Source organism: Garra rufa, chromosome 2, assembly GCF_049309525.1.
Source record: "Garra rufa chromosome 2, GarRuf1.0, whole genome shotgun sequence".
NCBI classification, from domain to species: domain Eukaryota; kingdom Metazoa; phylum Chordata; class Actinopteri; order Cypriniformes; family Cyprinidae; genus Garra; species Garra rufa.
Window position 1 is genome coordinate 25,340,468 of NC_133362.1, and position 23,006 is coordinate 25,363,473.

Here is a 23,006-nt window from a genome sequence, read left to right on the forward strand (position 1 = left end):
TGTTGTGTCAGCATCTTCTCAGTTCTTTTTACTATATTCTGCAAATATCCACTTTTAAAGGTCTTTTTTTCTCTGACCTCTCACAGCCTTTAATGCCGAGAGGTGCTCAAGAAGAGAACCGCAGGAAGGAAGGATGACTCTACTCAATGACCATGTGGCTGAAGAGGATTTGAAATTGTTCAGACACGTCAAGGAGATCACAGCAAAGGTGTGGAGAGAAGAGACGGTTTAAGAGCTCACTGCAGTTTTTTCGCCTAAATAAAAGCTTAGTTGAAGACTTTGACCTAAATATTGCTATTGAAAAATAAAATTACAGGATTAGTTCAAATTTCCTGATAATTTACTCACCCCCATGTCATCTAAGATGTTCATCTCTTTCTTTTTTCTGTCGAAAAGAAATAAAGGTTTTTGAGGAAAACATTTCAGGATTTTTTTCTGCATACAGTGGACTTCAACAGGGATCAAAGGGTTTAATTTAGTGCATTTTCAAATGGCTGTTTTAGTGCAGTTTCAAATGGCTTTACACGATCCCAGTGTCTTATGTAGCAAAACGATCTGTCATTTTCTAAAATGAGTAAAATATAAAATGATATACTTTTTTAACCACATGCTCATCTTGTAATCACATTGGAAAAGACAAGCGTGGTTAGTTATTCGTCTGTGTACTTCACTTAAAAAAGGTAAGATAGGATGAAAAACCTTCTTTCTTAAACCATCTTTATACTTTCAAGCAGATATCTCATTTTCTCCTTCAACTTCAAAATTTTCCGACATCGTTTTACCTTTTTGTGTTTATTTGTTTGTAATGGATCCCCATTAGCCACTACCAACTATATTCCTGGGGTCCAACAAGTAAAAAATACGAAATTACAGTAATCCATGACAATAAACAGTAAATCCAATAAAGCATACAATCTCAAAATTCATCATAAAGGGCATTAGACTTTCTTTACACATTCGCTTTGTAAACACTGGGTCGGTACTTCTACCTACTTCACGTGTGTGTGTGTGTGTGTGTGTGTGTGAGTGAGAGTACGTAATGCTTGAGGTCAAGCTAGTGCAAGACGAGCATTTGTGGTTAAAGTATATAAACGTGTTTCTTTTGTTTTGTTTTTTTGTAGAAAATGACCAATCGTTTTGCTAGGTATGGGTATTGCTGGGATCTTGTAGAGCCTTTTGAAGCTGCATTGAAACTGCAGTTTGGACCTTCAACCCATTGGCTCCTATTGAAGTCCAGTATATGGAGAAAAATCCTGAAATGTTTAATGTTTTTGTAATTATTGTAATGAGTGCTGCCGGATTAACTGGTCTCCCAGTCTTTTAGCTGGTTTTAGAGAGGTTTTAGGCATTTTTCTTACTGGGAGACCAGCATAAGTCACCTTAGACCAGCAGCCCAGCTTGGCATCTGGACACAACTTTTGGCAATCACCCACCTTAGCATTGTGGCTGTAATATAAAAATCAAATTCTTGTTTTAATTCCATTTCTAATGTGTCATCCATTTCCAAAACAGAAAACTGGTGGCGATCAAGGACAATCCCCTCCTTTGATTGAGTTTGGGAAATATGAAATACAAACTTGGTATTCCTCACCATACCCTCCAGAATACTCAAGGTAAGTCTGAAATTACTTCAGAAACATTTTTTACAGCATGTTTGCCAGATACAGCCTTAAGCAAATGTAAACTAGTATGTGATTTAGAGTTTCTCCCTGCTCTTGTAACTTATGCCGCATTCTTCGTTATAATTAATTGCTGCTCACCTCCTCAGATTACCGAAGCTTTATCTCTGCGAGTTCTGCTTAAAGTACATGAAAAGCCAGGACATTCTGCAGAGGCATACAAAGAAATGTGGGTGGTTTCACCCGCCAGCTAATGAGATCTACAGGAAGGATAACCTCTCTGTGTTTGAGGTCAGTGCTTGCTCTTAAATCTCGCACAAGGGGCACATGCACAACTTCATCCGCATCCTAATTTATCATCTGCATTTGCAATTTAAACAAGACGGGGTTATGTCCCGAGATTAAAGGCTATGAAGTGCCAAGCTTGTCGAAAGACACATCTCAGCATCATGGATGAGAACTAGACTTGCATAAATTAATCATGACAGATTAAGCCAATTCTTCAAGGACTCTGTATCATGTTTGTCTAGTGAACTGGAAATGCATCAAAATTCTAGCAGGCCTCCAAAAGTGTTGAAGACCTTTTATTGCACTCTGTCTATGAGTTGTCATCTTTACATCACATGTCTCTTAACTGTTTCCCATTTTGTCGTCTTTGCTCAGGTTGATGGAAATATCAGCAAAATCTTCTGCCAAAACCTTTGTTTGCTTGCAAAACTTTTTCTGGACCACAAGACGTTGTATTACGACGTGGAGCCTTTTCTCTTCTATGTTCTGACACAGAATGATGAGAAGGGTTGTCATCTTGTTGGATACTTCTCAAAGGTATTACAACCCTTACATAGATATGTTAAGTACATATCTAATCCTATGACAGTGGAGTAAAAGTAACAGCGGGTTATCTAGATTTCCTGTACGGTGCTAGTTTTTGGATCTGAACCCTTTCTGCAATATGTTTGAAGAGTTTTTTGTGGTTGTTTGGTTCAGTTCAGGACAACGGCAGGTGCAGTGAATTGCATGCGTTGGCAGTGCGCTGACACACTCTATCTTTCTCTCTTTCTCTCCCGCAGGAAAAGCTTTGCCAGCAGAAGTACAATGTCTCCTGCATAATGATCATGCCTCAGTACCAAAGGCAAGGATTTGGGAGGTTCCTCATTGATTTCAGTAAGTTATTCATTAACTGGTTTGGAAGTCTTGAGAGATGTGAGCATAAGATTATTTGCATCATGAACAGATGCAATGTGTGAAAGCAAAAAGGATCTGTTTCAGACTAGACAGTCATAATGAAAAAGAGTGCCTGTTTCATTGTACTGGGTTTGCATGTCTTTATGTACAGTTGAATGTAGTGCATGATACCATTTGTTTACCTGTGAATGTTTTTATTTGCTCTCCGTGTAGAATCAGAAGAGCATTTGCAATGCAAAAGACTTAGTTTAAAAAATATTCTCAGTCTGATTTTGCTTGGCACAAGATCAGCTCAAACTTTAACTTTTTTTACATACACCTTATATAATTATTTTACCTAAATAACATGCATTTTGTATAATCCCTCTTATGTTTCACATAAAAGACGTTTATATATAGTCCACAAGCGAAAATAATAGTTGAATTAAAAATTACCCCGTTCAAAAGTTTACATACACCTGATTCTTAATACGGTGTTCTCACCTGAATGATCCACAGCTGTTTTTTTAAGTGATAGTTGTTCATGAGAAAAATCCTTCAGGTCCCACAAATTCTTCGGTTTTTCAGCATTTCTGTGTATTTAAACTCTTTCCAACAATGACTATGCTTTTGAGATCCTTTTTTTTCACACTGAGGACAAAAGGGGGACTCATATGCAACTATTACAGAAGGTTGAAACACTCACTGATGATTCAGAAGGAAACGCGATGCATTAAGAGCCAGGGTGTACATTTGTCAAATCTTTTTTCATTTAGTACTTCCCTTCAGAGGCTACAGAAGTCATTTACATGTTTCCCAGAAGGCAAAATAAGTTAAATTTACCCTCATCTTCAAATTCCAAAAGTTTTCTTAATGCATCTTATTTCCTTCTGAAGTATCAGTGAGTGTTTGAACCTTCTGTAATAGTTTCATTTGAGTCCCTCAGTTGTCCTCAGTGTGAAAAAATGGATCATAAAATCATAGTCATTGTTGGAAAGGGTTAAAATACACACAGATGTTAAAAAACCAAAGAATTTGTGGGACCTAAAGGATTTTTCTCAAAAAAACAGTGGGCAGTCTTTAGCCATTAGAATCAAATACATAATGGTTAAATTCCTTACAAATAACTGTTTGGCTTTAATGAGAAACTTGCATTTGTTTATATGTAAAATAACATTCAAGCCAAGCTTGTGAAATGTGCTTCAAGACCTTAACAGCTGCATATAAGCATTATTCCATGACTTCATAAATTGAGATTGAGCTGTTTTATGTTTTGTCACAGTGACACTCAAACCTGATCTGACGACAGTACTCATAAACAGTCCTTCCTCATATCCTCTCTTTGTCTCTTTTCCTGTCTTTCCAGGTTACTTACTTTCCAGGCTAGAGGGCCAGGCTGGCTCCCCAGAGAAGCCTCTATCTGATCTGGGTCGTCTGTCCTACTTGGCTTATTGGAAAAGTGTCATACTGGAGTACCTGCACAACCACCCAGATAAGAGTGTCAGCATCAGGGGAATGAGCCGAGCCACGGGCATGTGTCCACATGACATCGCTACCACACTTCAGCAGCTCAACATGATTGATTTCCAGGATGGCAGGTGGGTTTGACTGTGGTGGTATCTGTCAGTCTGACAATTCACTCACATGCTTTCAGTACACTGCATCATCTCTAAAGACAGTACTACATTCCAGACTGGGGGGTGGACACAATTATAGCTACATTTGCATGAGCATCAATACTGAATTACAGTTAATACAATGAATCTGTTTTTAATGTTTGCCTAGGTTTGTAATCATCCAAAGACATCAGCTGATTGAGGAGCACATGGATAGACTGGGAATGAAGCCACGGCTTCATGAGGTTGACCCTGACTGCTTGAGCTGGACTCCAGTTTCAGTCTGCAGAAGCCCACCAGGGGAGCTGAAGAGTGTTATAGCACAGGTAAGCGAAAATGACTATTCATGATTTGATCAGGGACTGAACTCACCTGATTTTAGTGAACCCAGTTTTTATTTGTTTGTCTGTCCAAGTACAAGTGCTCTAATACTTAAAGCTAAACTACCAAGGAATTATTGTTAAATTTCCCATCAGAAATGAATTATTGAGCCAGAGCAAAAACTACATTAAAATCACATTTTTGCTTTACCCTGCAGTCACTATGATAAGATCTTAATAATGATTTATATTCAGAGCTTTCAGGTTTGATTTGGCAGAAAATCAGGCTTCTGTCATTCTTCCCTCTGTTGACTTCATGCCCACAAAGAAAAGATCTATGGTGGCAGATTTAACACTTGCTCAGATTACTTATTTTTCAAATACATGTCTTGTAAAACGTCCTAATCACTATCAGTGATCTTGGTGTAGCTAATTATGTTGTTGAGGTAATCACAGGCACCTGTAGGTATACCTATATTGTTTAAAATGTCAAAAAAGCCCCCATAATTAAGCTTTGTACCTTAAAGGATTAGTATACTTCCAGAATAAAAACATTCCTGATAATTTACTCACCCCTTTGTCATGCAGAATGTTTATATCTTTCTTTCTTCAGTTTAAAGAAATTAAGGTTTTTGAGGAAAACATTCCAGGATTTTTCTCCTCCATAAAGTGGGCTTCAATGGGAATCAATGGGTTGAAGGTCCAAATTGCAGTTTCAAGGCAGCTTTAAAAGCCTCTACACGATCCCAACCGAGGAATAAGGGTCTTATCTAGTGCAACAATTGGTCATTTTTCCACAAAATTTAATTTATATACTTTATCACAAATGCCCATCTTGTACTACCTCAACCTCATACATTACATATTTACGCACGCGTGACGTAGGCGGAAGTACCGACCCAGTGTTTCCAAAGTCAACGTGAAAAGACAGCATTTGTTGTTAAACATTTTAAGAAAATGAGAGGTCATTTTGCTACAGCAAGACCTTATTCCTTGGCTGGGTTTGTGTAGAGCTCTTTGAAGCTGCATTAAAACTGCAGTTTGGACCTTAAGCCCATTGATCCCCATTGAAATCCACTATATATAGAGAAATTCTGTAATGTTTTCCTCAAAAACCTTAAAGGGATAGTTCACCCAAAAATGAAAATTTGATGTTTATCTGCTTACCCCCAGGGCATCCAAGATGTAGGTGACTTTGTTTCCTCAGCAGAACACAAACAAAGATTTTTAACAAAAACCAGTGCTGTCTGCCAGCCATATAATGGCAGTGGATGGGCACCAGACCTTTAAAAGTAAACAAAAACACGCACAGACAAATCCAAATTACACCCTGCGGCTCGTGACGATACATTGATGTCCTAAGACATGAAACGATCGGTTTTTGCGAAAAACTGAACAGTATTTATATCATTTTTTACCTTTGATACACAGCCACGTCCATCTGTCCTGATCACGAGCTTTGCATCCGGCTCGTGACATGTGTACGCGCTCTGGCGTAGTATACGCAAACGCCGTAAGGGGAAATCGGTTAAAAGTCCCGGATGAGTTTGCGCAAGCAAATGTAATCTTTTAGCTTTAAATCGGTTTGAACAATCAGGATAAGCGCAAGTAATTACCATTTTGAATAGCCGCTATACCCACAGTCTGTGTGCACTGTGTAAACAATGAGTGTCGTATACACGAGACAGATCGCTTCCGGCGTTTGCGTATACTACGTCAGAGTGCGTTCACATGTAACGAGCCGAAAGCTAAACTCGTGCTCAGGAGAGATGGAAGTTGCTGTGTATCAAAGGTAAAAAATGATATAAATACTGTTCAGTTTCTCACAAAAACTGATCGTTTCGTGTCTTAGGACATCAATGTATCGTCACGAGCCGCAGGGTGTAATTTGGATTTGTCTGTATGTTTTTCTTTCCTCTAAAAATTTGGTAACCATTGACTGCCATTATTTGACTGACAGACTGCATCGGTTTTAGTTAAAAAATCTTTGTGTTCTGCTGAGGAAACAAAGTCACCTACATCTTGGATGCCCTGGGGGTAAGCAGATAAACATCAAATTATCATTTCTGGGTGAACTATCCCTTTAATTTCTTTTCGACTGAAGAAAGAAATGCATGAACATTTTGGATGACATGGGTAAGTAAATTGTCAGGAAATTTTTGTTTGGGAAGTGAACAAATCCTTTAATAATGTTGATTAGTCCTTAGAGAGTAAACTCCCTTCAACAACTAGGGCAGGGCGATATGGTCAATTTATCACGATATAAATAGCAAAATGTGCGATAACGATATAACTGACGATATAATTGATGCTAGACAAAATACTTCAAAACTGCACGACTTTATTGGTGCAAATAAAAGAAAAGAACGTGCTTTTACAGCTTTGTTGTACTCCAGTAAGTGCTTTTGCTTTTGCTTCCTGGTGAAACAGGTTAGTGGTGTACGGGTCGCTAGCCAATATTACTTTTTTGCCGGTACTTTAGCCTACTTTGTGTAATAATGAAAACATTTATTTTCAGTGAAAAAGTGTTTTAATTTTTCTGATAATCAAATGAAAGCATAAACATTTATTTATTTTTAATCAAATGAAAAATAAACCCTTTTAATTTTTGGCAAGCAAACAGGTTTTCTGTTTTCCGTTTAAATAATAATTGTAGTATTTTTTTCTACAATTAAGTGGTTAATCTCGTTGTAACATTTATTTTTTATCATATATATTGTTTTATGTCAATTATTTCAATAGGAATGTATAAACACCTACATTATACTGTACAAAAGTAATACAAGACTAATATTGTTCTGTTACATGTTAAACCATACTTTTATTTTGACAGGTTGCTGTGAAGTTTCTGTGTGTACAGTATGATATGATGCTAGTTTTCTCAAATGAAACGGTAAAGGTGACACTCACGGCAGCTTTGGAGATTGAGTTTATCTGTTCATGTGAGAGCAAATGCCAAAAGTTAGCGGGAGCATCACGCGTGCTTCAGTATTAAAAAAAACGCTGCTCCGCCATTCATACATAAGAAGGCAAATGGATTCATATTGAAACGGTCTTTTTGCATTTCAGTTTTCACAGACACTAGTCCATATTGCGATTTGAATTAAGTGACAGACTTAATCCAAAAATCGACGAATTCCATGGCATTTCGCGCTATAGTAAATTCCGTTTTTATGAATGGAGTCCGCGATCCAGTCTGTGTTTTCGTGGAGGAGACATTGTAAACGCGCGACCATGTAGAGACAGAAATATGACATGCCTTCGTGTAAATAAGATAAATAACATGAGGTAGTTTAGTTTGTTTAATAAAAGAACAATGTATATACCTGTTCTATAGGAAAGATAACCTTAAATGACTTCTATTGTGATCTGGCGCTATATCGAAAATAAAATGAACTTGACGTTCAAGGGGGGCGGGGGGTGCCGTTGGGGGGGGCGGGCCGCCCCCCTAAGATAATGGTAGGGGAAACACTGCATATTTTGCAAAAAATAGCGTTCTGCCGTGTATCTGATGGGCAAAAACCAAACCAGTTCCACACCACGGATGTTGCACCTTTTTTGCAAACCAATTCTGGTTCACATGTGTTAGTCAATGCTCCGCTTGTGCATGCCGCCGCCTCGGTCGCCGCCATGCTTCTCGCTCCATATGCGACCGCATGAAAACACCAGCACTACGCACGCGCGTTAAGTCCAAGTTCTATCGCGATATGTCAATTTCATATCGTACCATAACATTACACCGGTATTACCTTGAAAGGTATGATATGGCCCAGCCCTAGCAACAACCTTTATATAAATGTACAACAAACATATAGGTGGTTTTTCTGGCACATACAGAGGCTTGATCAGTACGTTCCACAGGGTGACTTGAAGGCCAGTTTACAATTACTGCTGTCTCGCATCAAATTACTATGTTCTGTATGCATTGTTAGCGTTTGCAGACATTGCAGTGGAAACAGCAGATTTTGTAAAATGCCCCTTTATTGTTTCATTTTCGCCTCTGACACAACCGGACTCTTTTTGCATAATGCTGAACTCAACCATAATTGGTAAGATGATCAAACGCTGTTCTGGTGGCAGATCAGAGCTTATGTTTTAAATTCAAACCTATTCAATAGGCATCACGATGAGCGCAGGTCATTTATTCCTTTCTTGGCTCTGCATTATTAGTTACAAGATGATGCTTGCATGAAAAGTGGGCTAAATTTATCCCATCGTTTGCCTTTCAGGAGTTCAGGGTGAGTTCACAGAGATAGCTGAAAGCACTTTCAACAGTAACCCAGCTTCCTGAGTGACCTAAATCAAAGCCCTGTATTATTAATGCCTCTGAATGTCCCATGAAATGTAATCTTCCACAGCCGCTTAAAAATAAATGTTGCTGAGATCAACGGCTAATCAAGAGACAATCTCTGCACTGCAGGGGCGCTGCGGAAGCAAAATGGATAACTGAGATGTTATTTGTCTGCTTGGCTTCAGCCTGTACAGAGCGGCTGAGACGAGCTCATCTTTGTGTTTTTGTGGCATAACAGGCAGACCGCCGTGCAGGCTGTAGTGCGTCAACCAGGAATTTGGCATCAGGGATGGGCTACAGTAGCACAAGACCTCCACTAACCAAGTGCAAGAACTTCAGCAGAAGATACTCAGACCCAGTGTTTGCCAGCAGCGCTGGGAAAGAGTTTGAAGTGAGCGAAGAAAGCAGTAGTGATGATGATGATGATGAAGATGAAGATGATGACGGCGATGATGATGGTGAAGATAGTGCAATCAAGTCCCTGTCTGGGCAGGGGCTCAAGCGAAAGGTAAAGATCAGAATCAGTGGTAGTGTGCATTTCTTTCGTTCTCTTTGTATCATCATAGTTCACATCAAATATCCTTCATCATTTGGGAAGTGTATTTAGTTGGATGGAAAAAGATCCAAAACTATCCATTAGTCAGAAATTTCCATCAGCCCTTAAGTCCATAATTAAGTAATATTGCTTTCATGATTTGTGTGGGAAATTTTGATTCTGTATCACCAAGTAATGCTGCAGATTATTTGCATTGGGGTACTGCTATCCCAGAATGCCTGGGGGAGAGTATGTTGTGAGGAACTTGTGGTCAGCTTGATTCTGCACACTCTCATTTGGGGTTTTGGGCAGGCTAAGCTTTCCAAATGAATGGCCTGTGGTGTAGGCACTGTGGTCTAAATGATGGGCTTTTGCATTTAGATCATGAAGCAACCCATTCACAGCGCAGCCACATTTCCCTATGTTTAGCATCACCCTTGACCGTATCTGTCTCCTCCAAACCTCTGCTTTTTGGATTAAAGGGCACCAGGGACAATTCGACAAAAAAGTGGCCAACTCTTGCTATGACAGTTGTTAGGTCTAACAGTCTTTGACATCTCCCTATATTTATTCCATTCTCAAGCACAAGATGTTCTCAAGCATACAATATGCACTTCTCTGTTAAGTGAGTGGCCCCCTTAAATGTGTTGCTGTTGTTTTTTTCCTTAGCGGGCACCAAGTCTGCGACGGAAGAGAGGGCGAAGGAGAACACGAATTAACAGCAGCGTCACGACTGAGACCATCTCAGAGAGAACAGAGGTGCTAGATGAGCCATTTGAAAACTCTGATGTAGAAAGCCCTCTGCCACAGCCCAGCAGGAGGGGTGGCAGCGAGGATGAAGAAGAGGAGAAGAGCCAGAGATTAGCCATGCATCGGCCTGGAAGACCAAGGAGATATGATGACAATCACTTAAATCAATCTAAAGAAGAAGGGAATATGGAAGGTAAAGCCATACTTGTTAAAGAAGTTCACTTCCAGAACAAAAATGTACAGATAATGTACTCAACCCTTTGTCATCCAACATGCCTTTCTTTCTTTAGTCATAAAGAAATTGTTTTTGGAGGAAAACATTTCAGGATTTTTCTCCATATAGTGGACTTCTGTGGTGCCCTGAGTTTGAACTTGAAGCCGAGGAAGAAGGGTCTTATCCGGGGTTTTTTTTTTTTTTTTTTTAAACCTCTGATATCTCGTCTTGCTCTGCCTGAACTTAGTTTTTTCTGGTTCAAGACAGGGTATGTTGAAAAACTCCCATCTCATTTTCTCCCTCAACTTCAAAATTTTCCTGCATCGCTGTTTTACTTTTTTTTTTCTCGGGGGTTTTTTGATCTTTGCTTGTTCACTTTGCAAACACTGGGTCGGTACTTCTGCAGCGATGTAGGATGATTTTGAAATGATTTTTGAAGTTGAGGGAGTAAATAAGACCTACCCTAACTGTTTTAAACCAGAGATGCACATCGCAGAGAGAGCCAAGACGAGCATTTGAGGTTAAAAAGTATATAAATTCTAATTTAAAAAAAAGACCCTTTTTCCTTGGCTGGGATCATTTACAACCGCATTTGGGATAATTTGAAACTGCATTTTAGAAGTTCAATCTTGGGGCACCATAGAAGTCCACTATATGGAGAAAAAAAGTGAAATATTTTCCTAAAAAAAAAACTGTTTCTTTACGACTGAAGAAAGACATGAACATCTTGGATGACAACGGCGCGAGTACATTATCTTTAAATTTCCGTTCAGGTAGGGAACTCCTTTATATTATTTACAACATGTACTGTTTTGTTGCATATTTGAAAGATAAATTAACATTATTTTTTGGTGTTTCTGAAGCAGAGAAAAAGGACAATCCTCGACCTCTAAAACGGAAGAAAGGCTGGCCCAAAGGTGTCAAACGAGGCCCTCCCAAATGGAGACTAAAGGAGCGCAAAATGGGCTTTAAGCTCAACCTCTACACACCCCCTGAGACGCCAATGGTCACAGTGGAGCAGGAGCAAGAAGAGGAGCAGGACGCCAGCCCTGCCTCATTTTCCGAACCATGTGAGTCCATTAGAGAGCCCAGACCAGAGGACCCCGAGCTGGACCCCTGCGATTCAGAGCCCCACAGTCCCGAGCCACCCGAGTCCCACAAATTAAACGAGAATGAGCTGACAGACAAATCTGAAATGGTTGAAAATTCACCTTGTGCTGATGAGACCAATGAGACAAAATCTGGTCCAACAGATGATGTAGAAGAGCCAACTCAAAATACAGAGGAAGATAAAGAATTGAAGCCAGAGGGTGAAGCAGAAGGCAGGGTTGTTAAGGGCTCGGGTGAACGAGATGAAGAAGAGGATGAGGACGAAGAGCTAGAACCATCTCATGTGGACGATCATGATGCAGACGATGAAGATGACAGCCATGAGCAGAGAATAGATGACCCGGTGCCACTTCCAGAAAGAGACCCCACGGAAGACCCAGAGCCAGTTCCGACTCCTAGTAATAACAATAAAGATCCTGAGGTGCAGCTGAGCCCTCCGGACCCACCGCCTCATTGCTCAGAGGAGCTTGCATCTGAAAGCACTCTCGAGAGCTTGGGCATGCAACAGGGCGACACCGTGGACTCGGATCATCCTCCAGACTCAGAAACCGAGGAAGAGGATAACAGTCAGAGGCCTGAAGAAAAGCACATGGGCCCATTGACCCCGGCAATAAAAGAGGACCACAACATTTGTCCCGAGCTTGATATGGAGACGGCCCAAGCGGTGCAGTCTCTGACTCAAGAGTCTGAGCAGGACAGGCACTTTCAGGACTGCGTGGAGACTCAGGAGGCCTGCCACAGCCTACAGCGGTATGTTCACGTTGAGCAGAGCCCTCAGATGACCCCTGTGGACGACTGCCAGCAGTCAGATCACAGCAGCCCTCTGTCTTCTGTCCATTCTCACCCGAGCCAATCTGTCCGGTCAGTCAACAGTCCAGCGGTGTCCATTTTAGAAAGTGGCTACACGCAGATCAGCCCCGATCAGGGCACCGTCTCGGTGCACTCGCTTCATAACAACATGGAGACGAGTCCAATAATGGATGTGCCCTCGGTGTCGGACCACTCTCAGCAGGTGGTGGACAGCGGCTTCAGTGACCTAGGCAGCATTGAGAGCACCACCGAGAATTACGAGAATCCCAGCAGTTACGACTCCACGCTGGGTAACAGCATTTGTGGCACGGGAGCAGGAGCGGGCGCCTCCTCCCAGAGCAGCTGTTCCTATGGCAACCTCTCCTCCGGTGGCAGCCACAGTCAGAGCAGCTGTGCTGTGTCCCAGCAGATGGCCGGTCCTGTGGTGAACAATACTGGCGCTTGCAGCATGCTCCAGCAAACCAGCATGAGCTCCCCTCAGGGATGCAGTGTGAAGTCTCCGCAAGGCTGCGTGCCGGAGAGGCAGCCCAGCCATCCGCACGGACATGGGCACAGCCACGGCCACGGGCATAGCCACAGCCACCACCACAGCCATCACCAGCACCATCCGCACCATCAACATCACCAACACCCACAACACCAGTACCAGCAGCCTCTGTCACACTGCTCCATGTCGGCCAGCTTCCCTCCGTCCATGCAGCTGCCCGACATCCCGGAATCCAACAATCCCTCCGGCAACCTGGGCCTGTACGACCGAATGGGCCAGGGAGAGTACGGAGGTGGACACTATGGTCAGCACTCAGCTACGTTCAGCCTACATAAGCTACAGCAGCTCACCAACACCATCATGGACCACCCCTTGCCCTTCAGCCATTCTGCCTCGCACTCCATCTCATCCTATGCAAACAACAACGGCTCGTTGTCCACGCAGCTTGGCCCTCACAATCCCGCGCTGGTGTCTCTTTCGCAACCCGGCGGAGGTCCCCAGTCGCAGGCCACCGTGACCCCTCCGCCCAACATGACTCCGCCGCCCATGATGCTGCAGCGCAACATGGGTACACCCAACATGAACCTGGCCCAGTCTCAGAGACTGCAAACGCAAATGGCCCCCAAGAACCACCACCACCACCCCGTGTCCATCCGCTCCAAATCAGCCCCTCTGCCGCCCCACCACCAGCAGCAGATGTACGGTAGGGGTCCTCAGACTGTAGCCATGCAGGCTCCCGGGAGAACGCTGGCGATGACGCCGCGGATGAACATGGGGGTGAACCTCATGCCCGCTCCGGCTTACAACGTCAACTCCATGAACGTGAACGTCAATATGGCGATGAACACTTATAGAGTGACGCAGCCCATGATGAACGGGGGCTACCATGGCAATCCTACCTATATGAATCAATCTCCACAGTACTCTATGCAGATGGGCATGATGGGTACTCAGCCTTACCCACAGCAGCCCATGCAGGCCCCCCCTCATGGCAATATGATGTACAGCCCAGCAGGTCATCATGGTTACGTGAATACCGGCATGTCCAAACAACCCTTAAACGGGCCTTATATGAGACGATAATCAACGACCTGAAAGTGAAGGGTCGTGATGTTGCAAAGTCAGCTAGTTGACTTGAGGTATTTAGTTTTCACGGTTAATGTTCGCTTTTATGGATCTTTCTGAAAGAACCAGCACTTGGTAAGAATGCAAAAAAGTTTTGTTTATCGGCTAAATTTTAGCTTTTTTCCCCTGTTTATGGGAAGCCTTACAGCATAAGATTTAAAATGTAACATTTGTGTACGCGTAAATCTCCTCTGAACTGCATTGTAGTTGAATAGAGGAGGTTACAGTTTCTTTAAGTTGGAACCTGCATTATGGAACCTTTAAATGTGCCTGCATTGTATGTTTTTTGGACAAAAGAGCCTTTTCAATGTACCTTTAGCAATCGCAAGGTTATATATGTAAGTCTGTACTCATGCCTTCATATTATTTAAATTATTGTAAATCGACTTTTATATTTTTTTAAATGTAAGGTTATACTTAGCATGCTATAACGTCTTTGTTAGTGACAGTGCATCAAAGTAGTACTGTACAGTGTTGTGCTTAATAGCAAGCGATTTTATATTAAATGTATGGCCTTGGTTAGGTTTCCCTCGTATGGAAGGAAAAATTAAACTCTATTTTTGTTGATTCTAATACTGTAAAGATTTGAAAACATCGTCATGTTCGGCTTGGAAGGTTCTATTGCTAATTGTGTATAATTTGTTACTTTATAACGAGTTTCTTTACCTGAGGCAGCTTTCTGTTTTTATACAATTTAAAGCAATTTCTGTCACAATAGCAAAGAACAGTCAATGTCAGTATTTGTACATGTAGAAATCTAAATCAGAGGGGGGAACATTTCAAACGGGGCAGAGTTGCAAAATTATTATTATGATGATGATGAGTGTCAATTTACTCCAAAGTCGGTCTTTTATGAAATGCCTTTAAACTTACATTTTCATTCCATCTGTAGATTTTTTTTATCTTTATAAAACATCTGATTTATATTTTACTGAAATGTAGAGCAGTAGCCTTGTTGATAGACAAAAACAGATGGCATGTAAAAAGGTAAATTGTATCGGTGTCTGTTTGTATAGCTTATTTTGTAGCCTTTGTACCTGTACAGAATGGCAGTTTGACGAAAGAGGGATATCCTGACTGTACTAATTAACAGAGCAACAGTCCTGTATTTATGAGTTACCTTTTTAGTCGGTCACTTAAATGCTGTACATTTTAGCAGAAAATAAATTATGATGAGCCACTGACAGACTTAAACGTGTGTATGTGTTTTCTTCTTATCGTGACTCATATTTTCTTTCTCGAAAGTATCTGTTACAGCCAACGGATTTTCAAACGCATTGTTATGGTTGGAAACAATCTTGTGGAGCGCAGGGACTACTGAATGGAGAAACTGAAAAACACTTAACATGTATCTAATGCAACAGCACGACCGCCTTGGCTATAAAAATCAACCAATATAGTCCTTGACTACAAATATTAAATATTTGTGCTTGACATAGTGTGCTAGAGCCAAAGGAAGTACCCCTTTATTTCTTTTCATTTTAATCCTGCTGTACAAACATTACAAATTCCTAAATGTGATCCTGAACCACAAAACCAGTCATAAGCTCTTAAGCAGGGGTATATTTGCAGAAATAGCCAAAAATACATTGTATGGGTCAAAATTATTGATTTTTCTTTTATGCCAAAATCATTAGGATATTAAAGGGTTAGTTCACCGAAAAATTCAAATTAGCCCACGATTTACTCATTCTCCAGGCATCCTAGGTGTATATGACTTTCTCCTTTCAGATGAATCCAATCTAAATTTATATAAAACATTATCCTAGAACTTTAAAGCTTTAGAATGGCATAGGCAGGTGTTTCTCTTCAGAAATTCAGACTGATTAAAACTTAAGTGACAACAAATAACCAGCAAGGCATCAAAGAATCATTCTTCAAATTTTAATACATGTAACTTAAACAGCGACTGATAATGAATAGTGTATTTCTGGTATCTCATAACATTATTTATTGCAGTTGTAATTTTGCAATGTAAATGATTTTATCTGACTGGTAACAGCCCTATAGAATTTATTGATAAATTGTGATAATTCGACATGAAAGGTGAAGCATACATACAAGCAAAATATTGCTTCAGAATAAATTATTTACACCACTAAAATCGGTGATGTGGTAATTTTGTGGGAATATTTTGTGTGGAATATTGTCTACTGATATGAAAAGTTCACTGTATATTGTAGTAATATAAGTCATGACAGCAACGAAACGTAGTTTTCTTTTTACATTAAACAGATTAAATATTATATATATGTACTATAATGTGCATTTACATTACAGGTTTAGGTCTTAAATTTCGTCGGTCGGATGTCGTTGCGCATGCGCTGGTGAGTCTCGTGAAAACCAACGTTTGTTTACAAAAGCAAAGGAAGCAAAGTTTCCTTACTTTAGCAAAGGAATACCAGTCTTATCTTGGTTTAGACCGAAATCCTCCAAAGTTTTCCTTTACAAATCCTCGTTTTGAATTTATAATTTGTGACCTTTGTTTTGTTTTGATTTCTCCACGGCGCGGTAAAGAGGTTGTGGCTAGAAGGGATACATCTACCACTTCTAAGCGGCGCATGCGCAACGCCTACGTATAACGTCATCCGTCTGGAGCTGCTTCCGGGTGCGACTAGTTGGTGCAAGATAGATTAAAGTTAAATTATTACGTTTTAAATATGGATATTTTTATTACAAAAACGCATGGATTCGCTACAGGAGGCCTTTACTCACCCCTGGAGCCATGTGAAGCACTTTGTTGCACTTGTTTTGAACTTAAGAGGAGAAACGCCCACCTTTGCCATTTAACTTGGAAGTGCCAGGATAATTTTTAATATAACACCTAGGATGCCTGGAGGGTGAGTGAACCATTTGCTAATTTTCATTTTTGGGTGAACTAACCCTTTAAGTAAAGATAATTTTGTAAATTTTGTACTGTAAATATGTATAAACTTAATTTTTGATTAGTAATATGCATTGCTAAGAACTTCATTTGGACAACTTTAAAGGCAATTTTCTCAATATTTAGATTCAATATTTAGATTTTTCAGATTCCAGAAATGATTGTATCTCGGCCAAATATTGCCCTATCCTAACAAACCACACATCAATGGAAAGCTTATTCATCTTGCTTTCATTGTGATGTATAAATCTCAATAAAATAAAATGACTGGTATGACTGGTTTTGTGGTCCAGGGTCACAAATACACCCCAGAGACAAAGTAGCTGGCATATAGACCAGTTTGAAGTAGACGTCACAGTTAGGTCACTTGCAGCTTTTCATGAATTTAAACCTATAGCATTTTACATTAACCTATTTATAACTTGATTTAACTCGACAATAGTGAGTTTGTCCATTCTGGGGGGACAAAAGCCAGATGTGTGGGATATAAACTCAAAAGGGAGGATGACGAGTCGATTTTTCTCGTCAGAATTGTGAGGTCGGAATTTTGAAATATAAACTCAAATGTTCCTTTTTTTATTATTTTATTCCATGGTTTCCATAGACTGCCCAAAACTAATTTGCTGTTCATTCTTTATTAATAAACTTTAACCACTGACTTAAAGCCAAACGGTCTAAACTAAAGTACAGATTGAATTGAATTCCAGTTCACCTTCCATTTTTTCATCGATTTACAGTTTCAGCACACATAAGAATGTATCTCAGTCACTGATATTAGTGCCGACTTCATAGGTCAGCACTAATAATTCGACTGAAGCGCAGCGTTCTCTCCTGGGAGAAGCTGCATCAGGAACACTTGCCTCCATCAGTTCTGCTTTTTGGGCCTCTCATTTGAATTCTACAGGGCTCACTTGATTGAGTCCTTGAGTGCCTGTTACTTCCCTCTTATCTAAAGAGATTTAACATGCCCTGTCTCTCTCTTTACTTACTTTCTGCTTTGCTGAGTGCATGGTCAATAAATTGAGCTCCAGGGTAGAGAAACTCCGAGAGGTTTAAAGTAGCTAAGTCTTTTGCCTCCACTCCATAGTGATCAATGTTCAAGCCTAGGTAGCATTAGCAACATTATTCCATTTCCCCTCTGCCGCCCAGAGAATGTTTTGTTTCTTGTTTCTGAACTTGATGGCAGTCTTGAGCTAACATCGAACCAAATACTTAAACCTTTTACATATTATTCTAGTTGACATAAGTTGACAGATTTATCTATATTCTCCTGGCCATTACTGCAGTTGAAGTGTTCTTTGAGTGCCATCTTCTCATAGCTGAATGTGTATTATGCTGCCTTAGAGAAGAAACAAAAAAGAAACATCAAGCAACATTTGTCTTCTAATTGCATGTTAGCATGTTATGGTTTTAATGCAGCTAATAAGGAGCTTGTAAAAGCTGTCAAAGCTGTTTTCTGATCTGCAGGCTCTATTAGTTCAGCCTGAAAGCAAACACTTGACTAATTATTTTCACAAGGCTTCTGGTGTCAATGTCTTAAAACTTTGTTATTGCAAGTATGCACGATTACACTGATATGACAGCTGAAATGCTCTGTCAAAACAGATGTCAATTTTCAGTTGATGGTGCAAACACATTTTATAAGCCAGTTTGTTGAAACTTTGCTTGCTATAGTTAGGGTCTGTGGAAATATCTGGATTAGGCCTGTATTCCCTGCGGTGTGAACAATTGCTCCCCTCTTTTCAAACACAAGATTGGATTTCCAAAATATACCACTTAGCGTATCAATGATTGCATGTGTAAACATGAAAAAAGATTACATTTGTCCCCCTAATGGTGTGGCGCTTGCCTCCAATATTAACAGCCTGGGGTGGTCCGTTTGTACTGAGCAGACGCGGCATGCTTGCTTGGCCCAGAATAGCCTGCACATTTGAAATGATATTTTTAGGCTATTGATCTATGAGTAGTGACCTTAGTAACATGCAGCACTGGGGCTGATGAGGGGAGTGGCGTGTTTGCGACCTCCAGCTGTAGACACAAATGCAGAACTATGTATTTGGTACCGATTTGACGTACATTTGTTAATCTAGAGTACCTATACAGTAGTACTGCATCCTTATTTCTGAAGGGTCTTTAGTTTGATCAGATTTATAAAAGACGGATACAGCTGTACCGCTTCTCTCTAAAAACAGTCACGCTCCTGGAGGCGTGCCGTGGACGGAACCAAAGGTTCAAGAGCATGCAAAGCTTTTCCGTAACGATTATCTGCAAGCTGACATTGTCATTAACAATTGCCTTGTGAACAGATCATGGTTCTGAAACGATCCGCATCGACGAAAGAACAATACGAACAGGGTTGCCAGGTTTTTACAACAAAATCTGCCCAATTGCTTCTTAAAACTAGTCCAAAACTAGCTCAATCACGTTCCGTAAATATTAATACCACATTAGAGGGGTCACATCAACCCACGGAGTTGAAAAACAACCCACAGCAACAGTGGAAAAAGTAACCCTGTTCCACGGGAAAACTGTGGACTTGGCAACACTTGCACAGCGCGCTGTCATACAGAAGTAAACACAGAGGACATAAAGTAACCATTATGTGTTTATTTATTGTGTGATTTGCTGCAGAAGCCAGCGAAATGTGTAGGCAATATGAAAACAAGGATGTGACAGAAGACAGCAGAGTTTTGAAACTTATGATACAAGCCCTTATTTTGCTTCTATATAGAGTTGTCACTGTAATGCTTATGAGTTCTGACACATCACTGCACTTCTGACTACTTTTTGCAACTGTCCTGATAAGTTTGGGTATGTAAAATCTGAAGTGACTCCCATGAGCGCAGAATCATGACGAATGTTGATCTGTGACGTAAAAGTCGCATGAATTCCGATATGACTGTTCATTCTGCGGTCACATTGCAAAACATCTGACCTGTATTGGATTTAGTACCACATATGAAAGTGGCACAAATCAGATTTGAAAAGATCAGTTATCGTGCAGTTTGTGCTGTTCACACTGTCATGAGAGAAGGCTACATTCACACTGCTAGGCTTAGTGCTTAATTTCCAATTTTTTTTTTCCTTTATTTTTGAATTGGTGTTTACATTTTTGTTTCAAATGTGGCCAATATCAGATTCTAAGTGTGAACAGAAGATGGTTCTGAACTGACCTGCATGCATAAAAAGAACAATATGAACAGGGTTGCCAGATTTTCACAACAAAATCTGCCCAATTGCTTCTTAAAACTAGTCCAGTCGTGTCCGTAAATATAAAAATTGCGTTAGTGGGGTCGCATCAACCCACAGAATTGAAAAACAACCCGCAGCAACAGTGGAAAAAGTAGCCCAATTCTGCGGGAAAACTGTGAACTGGACAACACTTGCACAGTGCGCTGTCATACAGAAGTAAACACTGAGGACATAAAGTAAGTGATTATGTGTTTATTCATATTGCCGGCGGATTTCACTGGCTTCTGAGGCAGATCACACAATAAATAAAGACAAGAATGTGACAGAAGAGAACAGAGTTTTGAAACATTTATGATATGAGCCCTCTTTTTGCTTGTGATATAGAGTTGTCACTTTAATACTTTATGAGTTCTGACACAACACTGCACTTCCACTGACTACCTTTCGCAACTTGATAACTTTGAGTATGTAAAATCTGAAGTGACTCCCATGAGCACAGAATTGTGACGAATGTTGATCTGTGATGTAAAAGTTGCATGAATTCCGATATGACTGTTCAGACTGCGGCCGCATTGCAAAACATCTGACCTGTGTCGGCCTTAGTACCACATATAGAAGTGGCACAAATCAGAATTGAAAAGATCAGGTATCATGCAATTTGTGCTGTTCACACTGTCATGAGAAAAACAGAACTGAGGCTACATTCACACTGCAAGCCTTAGTGCTCAATTCCAATTTTTTATCAGATTTCTGTAGGTGTTAAAATTTGTTTCAAATGTGGCCAATATCAGATTTCCACTGTGAGCAGATCATGGTTCTGAAACGACCCGCATTCGCAAAAGAACAATACGAACAGGGTTGCCAGGTTTTCACAACAAAATCTGCCCAATTGCTTCTTAAAACTAGTCCAAAACTAGCCCAATCACGTTCTGTAAATATAAATATCGCATTAGTGGGGTCGCATCAACCCACGGAGTTGAAAAACAACCCGCAGCAACAGTGAAAAAGCAGCCCAATTCTGCGGGGAAACTGTCAACTTGGCAACACTTGCGCAGCGTGCTGTCATACAGAAGTAAACACTGAGGACATAAAGTAAGTGATTATGCGTGTATTTATTGTGTGATCTGTCGCAGAAGCCAGCGAAATCCGCAAGCAATATGAAAAATAAAGACAAGAATGTGATAGAAGAGAGCAGATTTTTTTTTTTACTTTTATGATACAAGCCCTCATTTTGCTTGTATGAGTTCTGACTCATCCCTGTACTTCAGACTACTTTTTGCAAATGTCTTGAAAACTTTGGGTATGTGAAAAAGTGACTCCCGTAATTACAGAATCGTGACAAATGTTGATCTAGAGTGACGTAAAAGTCCAATGAATTCCGATATGATTGTTTAGACTGTGGTTTGCATTGCAAAACATCTGACATGTATCAAATTTAGTACCATCCGAATCGGAATTGAAAAGATCAGATTCCATGCAGTTTGTGCTGTTCACACAGACATGAGTCACAGTTCACATTCAAGCGTTTTTGGGGTCGCTTCAACCCGCGGACATGAACTGCGGCAACTGTTAAAGTAGCCCAATTCCACGGGAAAACCGCAGACTTGGCAACACTGTCAAGTCCAACTCTTTGGTCATGTTTAGCATGAGAATCCAACTCTTTAGCATTGTAAATAAGTCAAGAATGCATGAAATAGCATTAGACATCTCCTTTAAAATTATTTAATCAATGAGCTGTCGGTTTCTATTAGGCAATCTGACTGGTATATAAGCTGTGGATCACTTTCTGCACTCACATTTGTAGTTGCCGCATCGCTGCTTATTTGCATAAAGTTGAGCGTGCGTTGCCAACACTTGCGGTCATGATGTCATGAGAAATCGAGTCCCCATCATCTGTACAAACAAGTACAAACAAAATACATTAAAACATGAATATAAATTTTTATATAGTGCATATTAAAACAATTTTGACAATATATAATTATATTTAAATATGTATATAATTTCTTGCACTAGATAAAAATGAATAATTAAACAAATTGTAATAACTAAAATTGCATAATTACATTAAAGCTGTGAATACATGCAGGTTAAGTGCAAATTATAGTTTATAAATTAAGCTAATCAGGCTAATCGAGTATCTGTATGAAATTCTAGTATGCAAGCTAACTTAAACAGACATTAATGGTTATTTTATTTTGATTTGTAACACTGTATTGCTTTGTTATATTCCTGTGTTTACTGAAGCAATGGGGACACAAAACTGATATTTGTTAACCCTGCTATAATTTATTCCAAATGTTCCGAACCCGGAAATGTGAAAATGGTCCCTTGCTGTCAGCATAAACCCCTGTTATGAATGGAAAGCTTGTTTGTATATCTCTGCACAGCATGTTAGCTCCTTAAAAACTGCTGAAAATCTACATGGGAAAAATTGGTCTATAAGACACCCCTCAAACATGCCCCATAGCCCTGAGGAGTGGAATATCGCATCATTATGCAAATTTGTAAAAAAGCATGTTCTCATCACGGATCGTGCTTGTGTTGTCATGTTTGTGGTTGGTGACAGATACAAGGGAGGAAGATGGCAGCTTCAGTCAAAGGCCAGTGAATCTGACTTTTGTCCCAGAGGAGACGGTACAGCCTGGGCCCAATTCCACCAGCCAATTATTCCCTCCTTACACTGCCTGCTGCGAGCCCTCCTACAGGCAGCTGTCCTTCCTGGCGCCCAGTGACTAAATTTGACAAAAATAGGAAATCTCTGTAGAGCTGTGCTTGTAATTTAATCCAAAAGGTGTTTCTTTTTTGAACCGAGTTTAACACAGTCTCTGTAATGCGAGCTTGGCCGCTGCAAATGGAATGGTAATTGCTTTTCGCTTCCCAGATATG

General features: G+C 40.4%; 1 protein-coding gene across 2 annotated transcripts in view; it reads left to right on the forward strand.

The window, feature by feature from the left end:
• Window positions 1–15,235, forward strand: part of kat6b (K(lysine) acetyltransferase 6B) — a 39,705-nt gene extending 24,470 nt beyond the window's left edge. The window contains exons 8-17 of one of the 2 annotated variants that reach the window (XM_073833942.1): window positions 87–208; window positions 1,513–1,613; window positions 1,769–1,910; window positions 2,283–2,444; window positions 2,690–2,783; window positions 4,150–4,381; window positions 4,569–4,725; window positions 9,249–9,518; window positions 10,215–10,488; window positions 11,376–15,235. In XM_073833942.1, the coding sequence (XP_073690043.1) occupies window positions 87–208; window positions 1,513–1,613; window positions 1,769–1,910; window positions 2,283–2,444; window positions 2,690–2,783; window positions 4,150–4,381; window positions 4,569–4,725; window positions 9,249–9,518; window positions 10,215–10,488; window positions 11,376–13,999 (4,178 nt within the window). In that variant the 3' untranslated portion in view covers window positions 14,000–15,235. Of the gene's footprint in view, window positions 1–86; window positions 209–1,512; window positions 1,614–1,768; window positions 1,911–2,282; window positions 2,445–2,689; window positions 2,784–4,149; window positions 4,382–4,568; window positions 4,726–9,248; window positions 9,519–10,214; window positions 10,489–11,372 lie in introns of both variants that reach the window. The other variant, XM_073833941.1, reaches the window with a different exon arrangement.
• The last annotated feature ends 7,771 nt before the right edge of the window (window positions 15,236–23,006 follow it).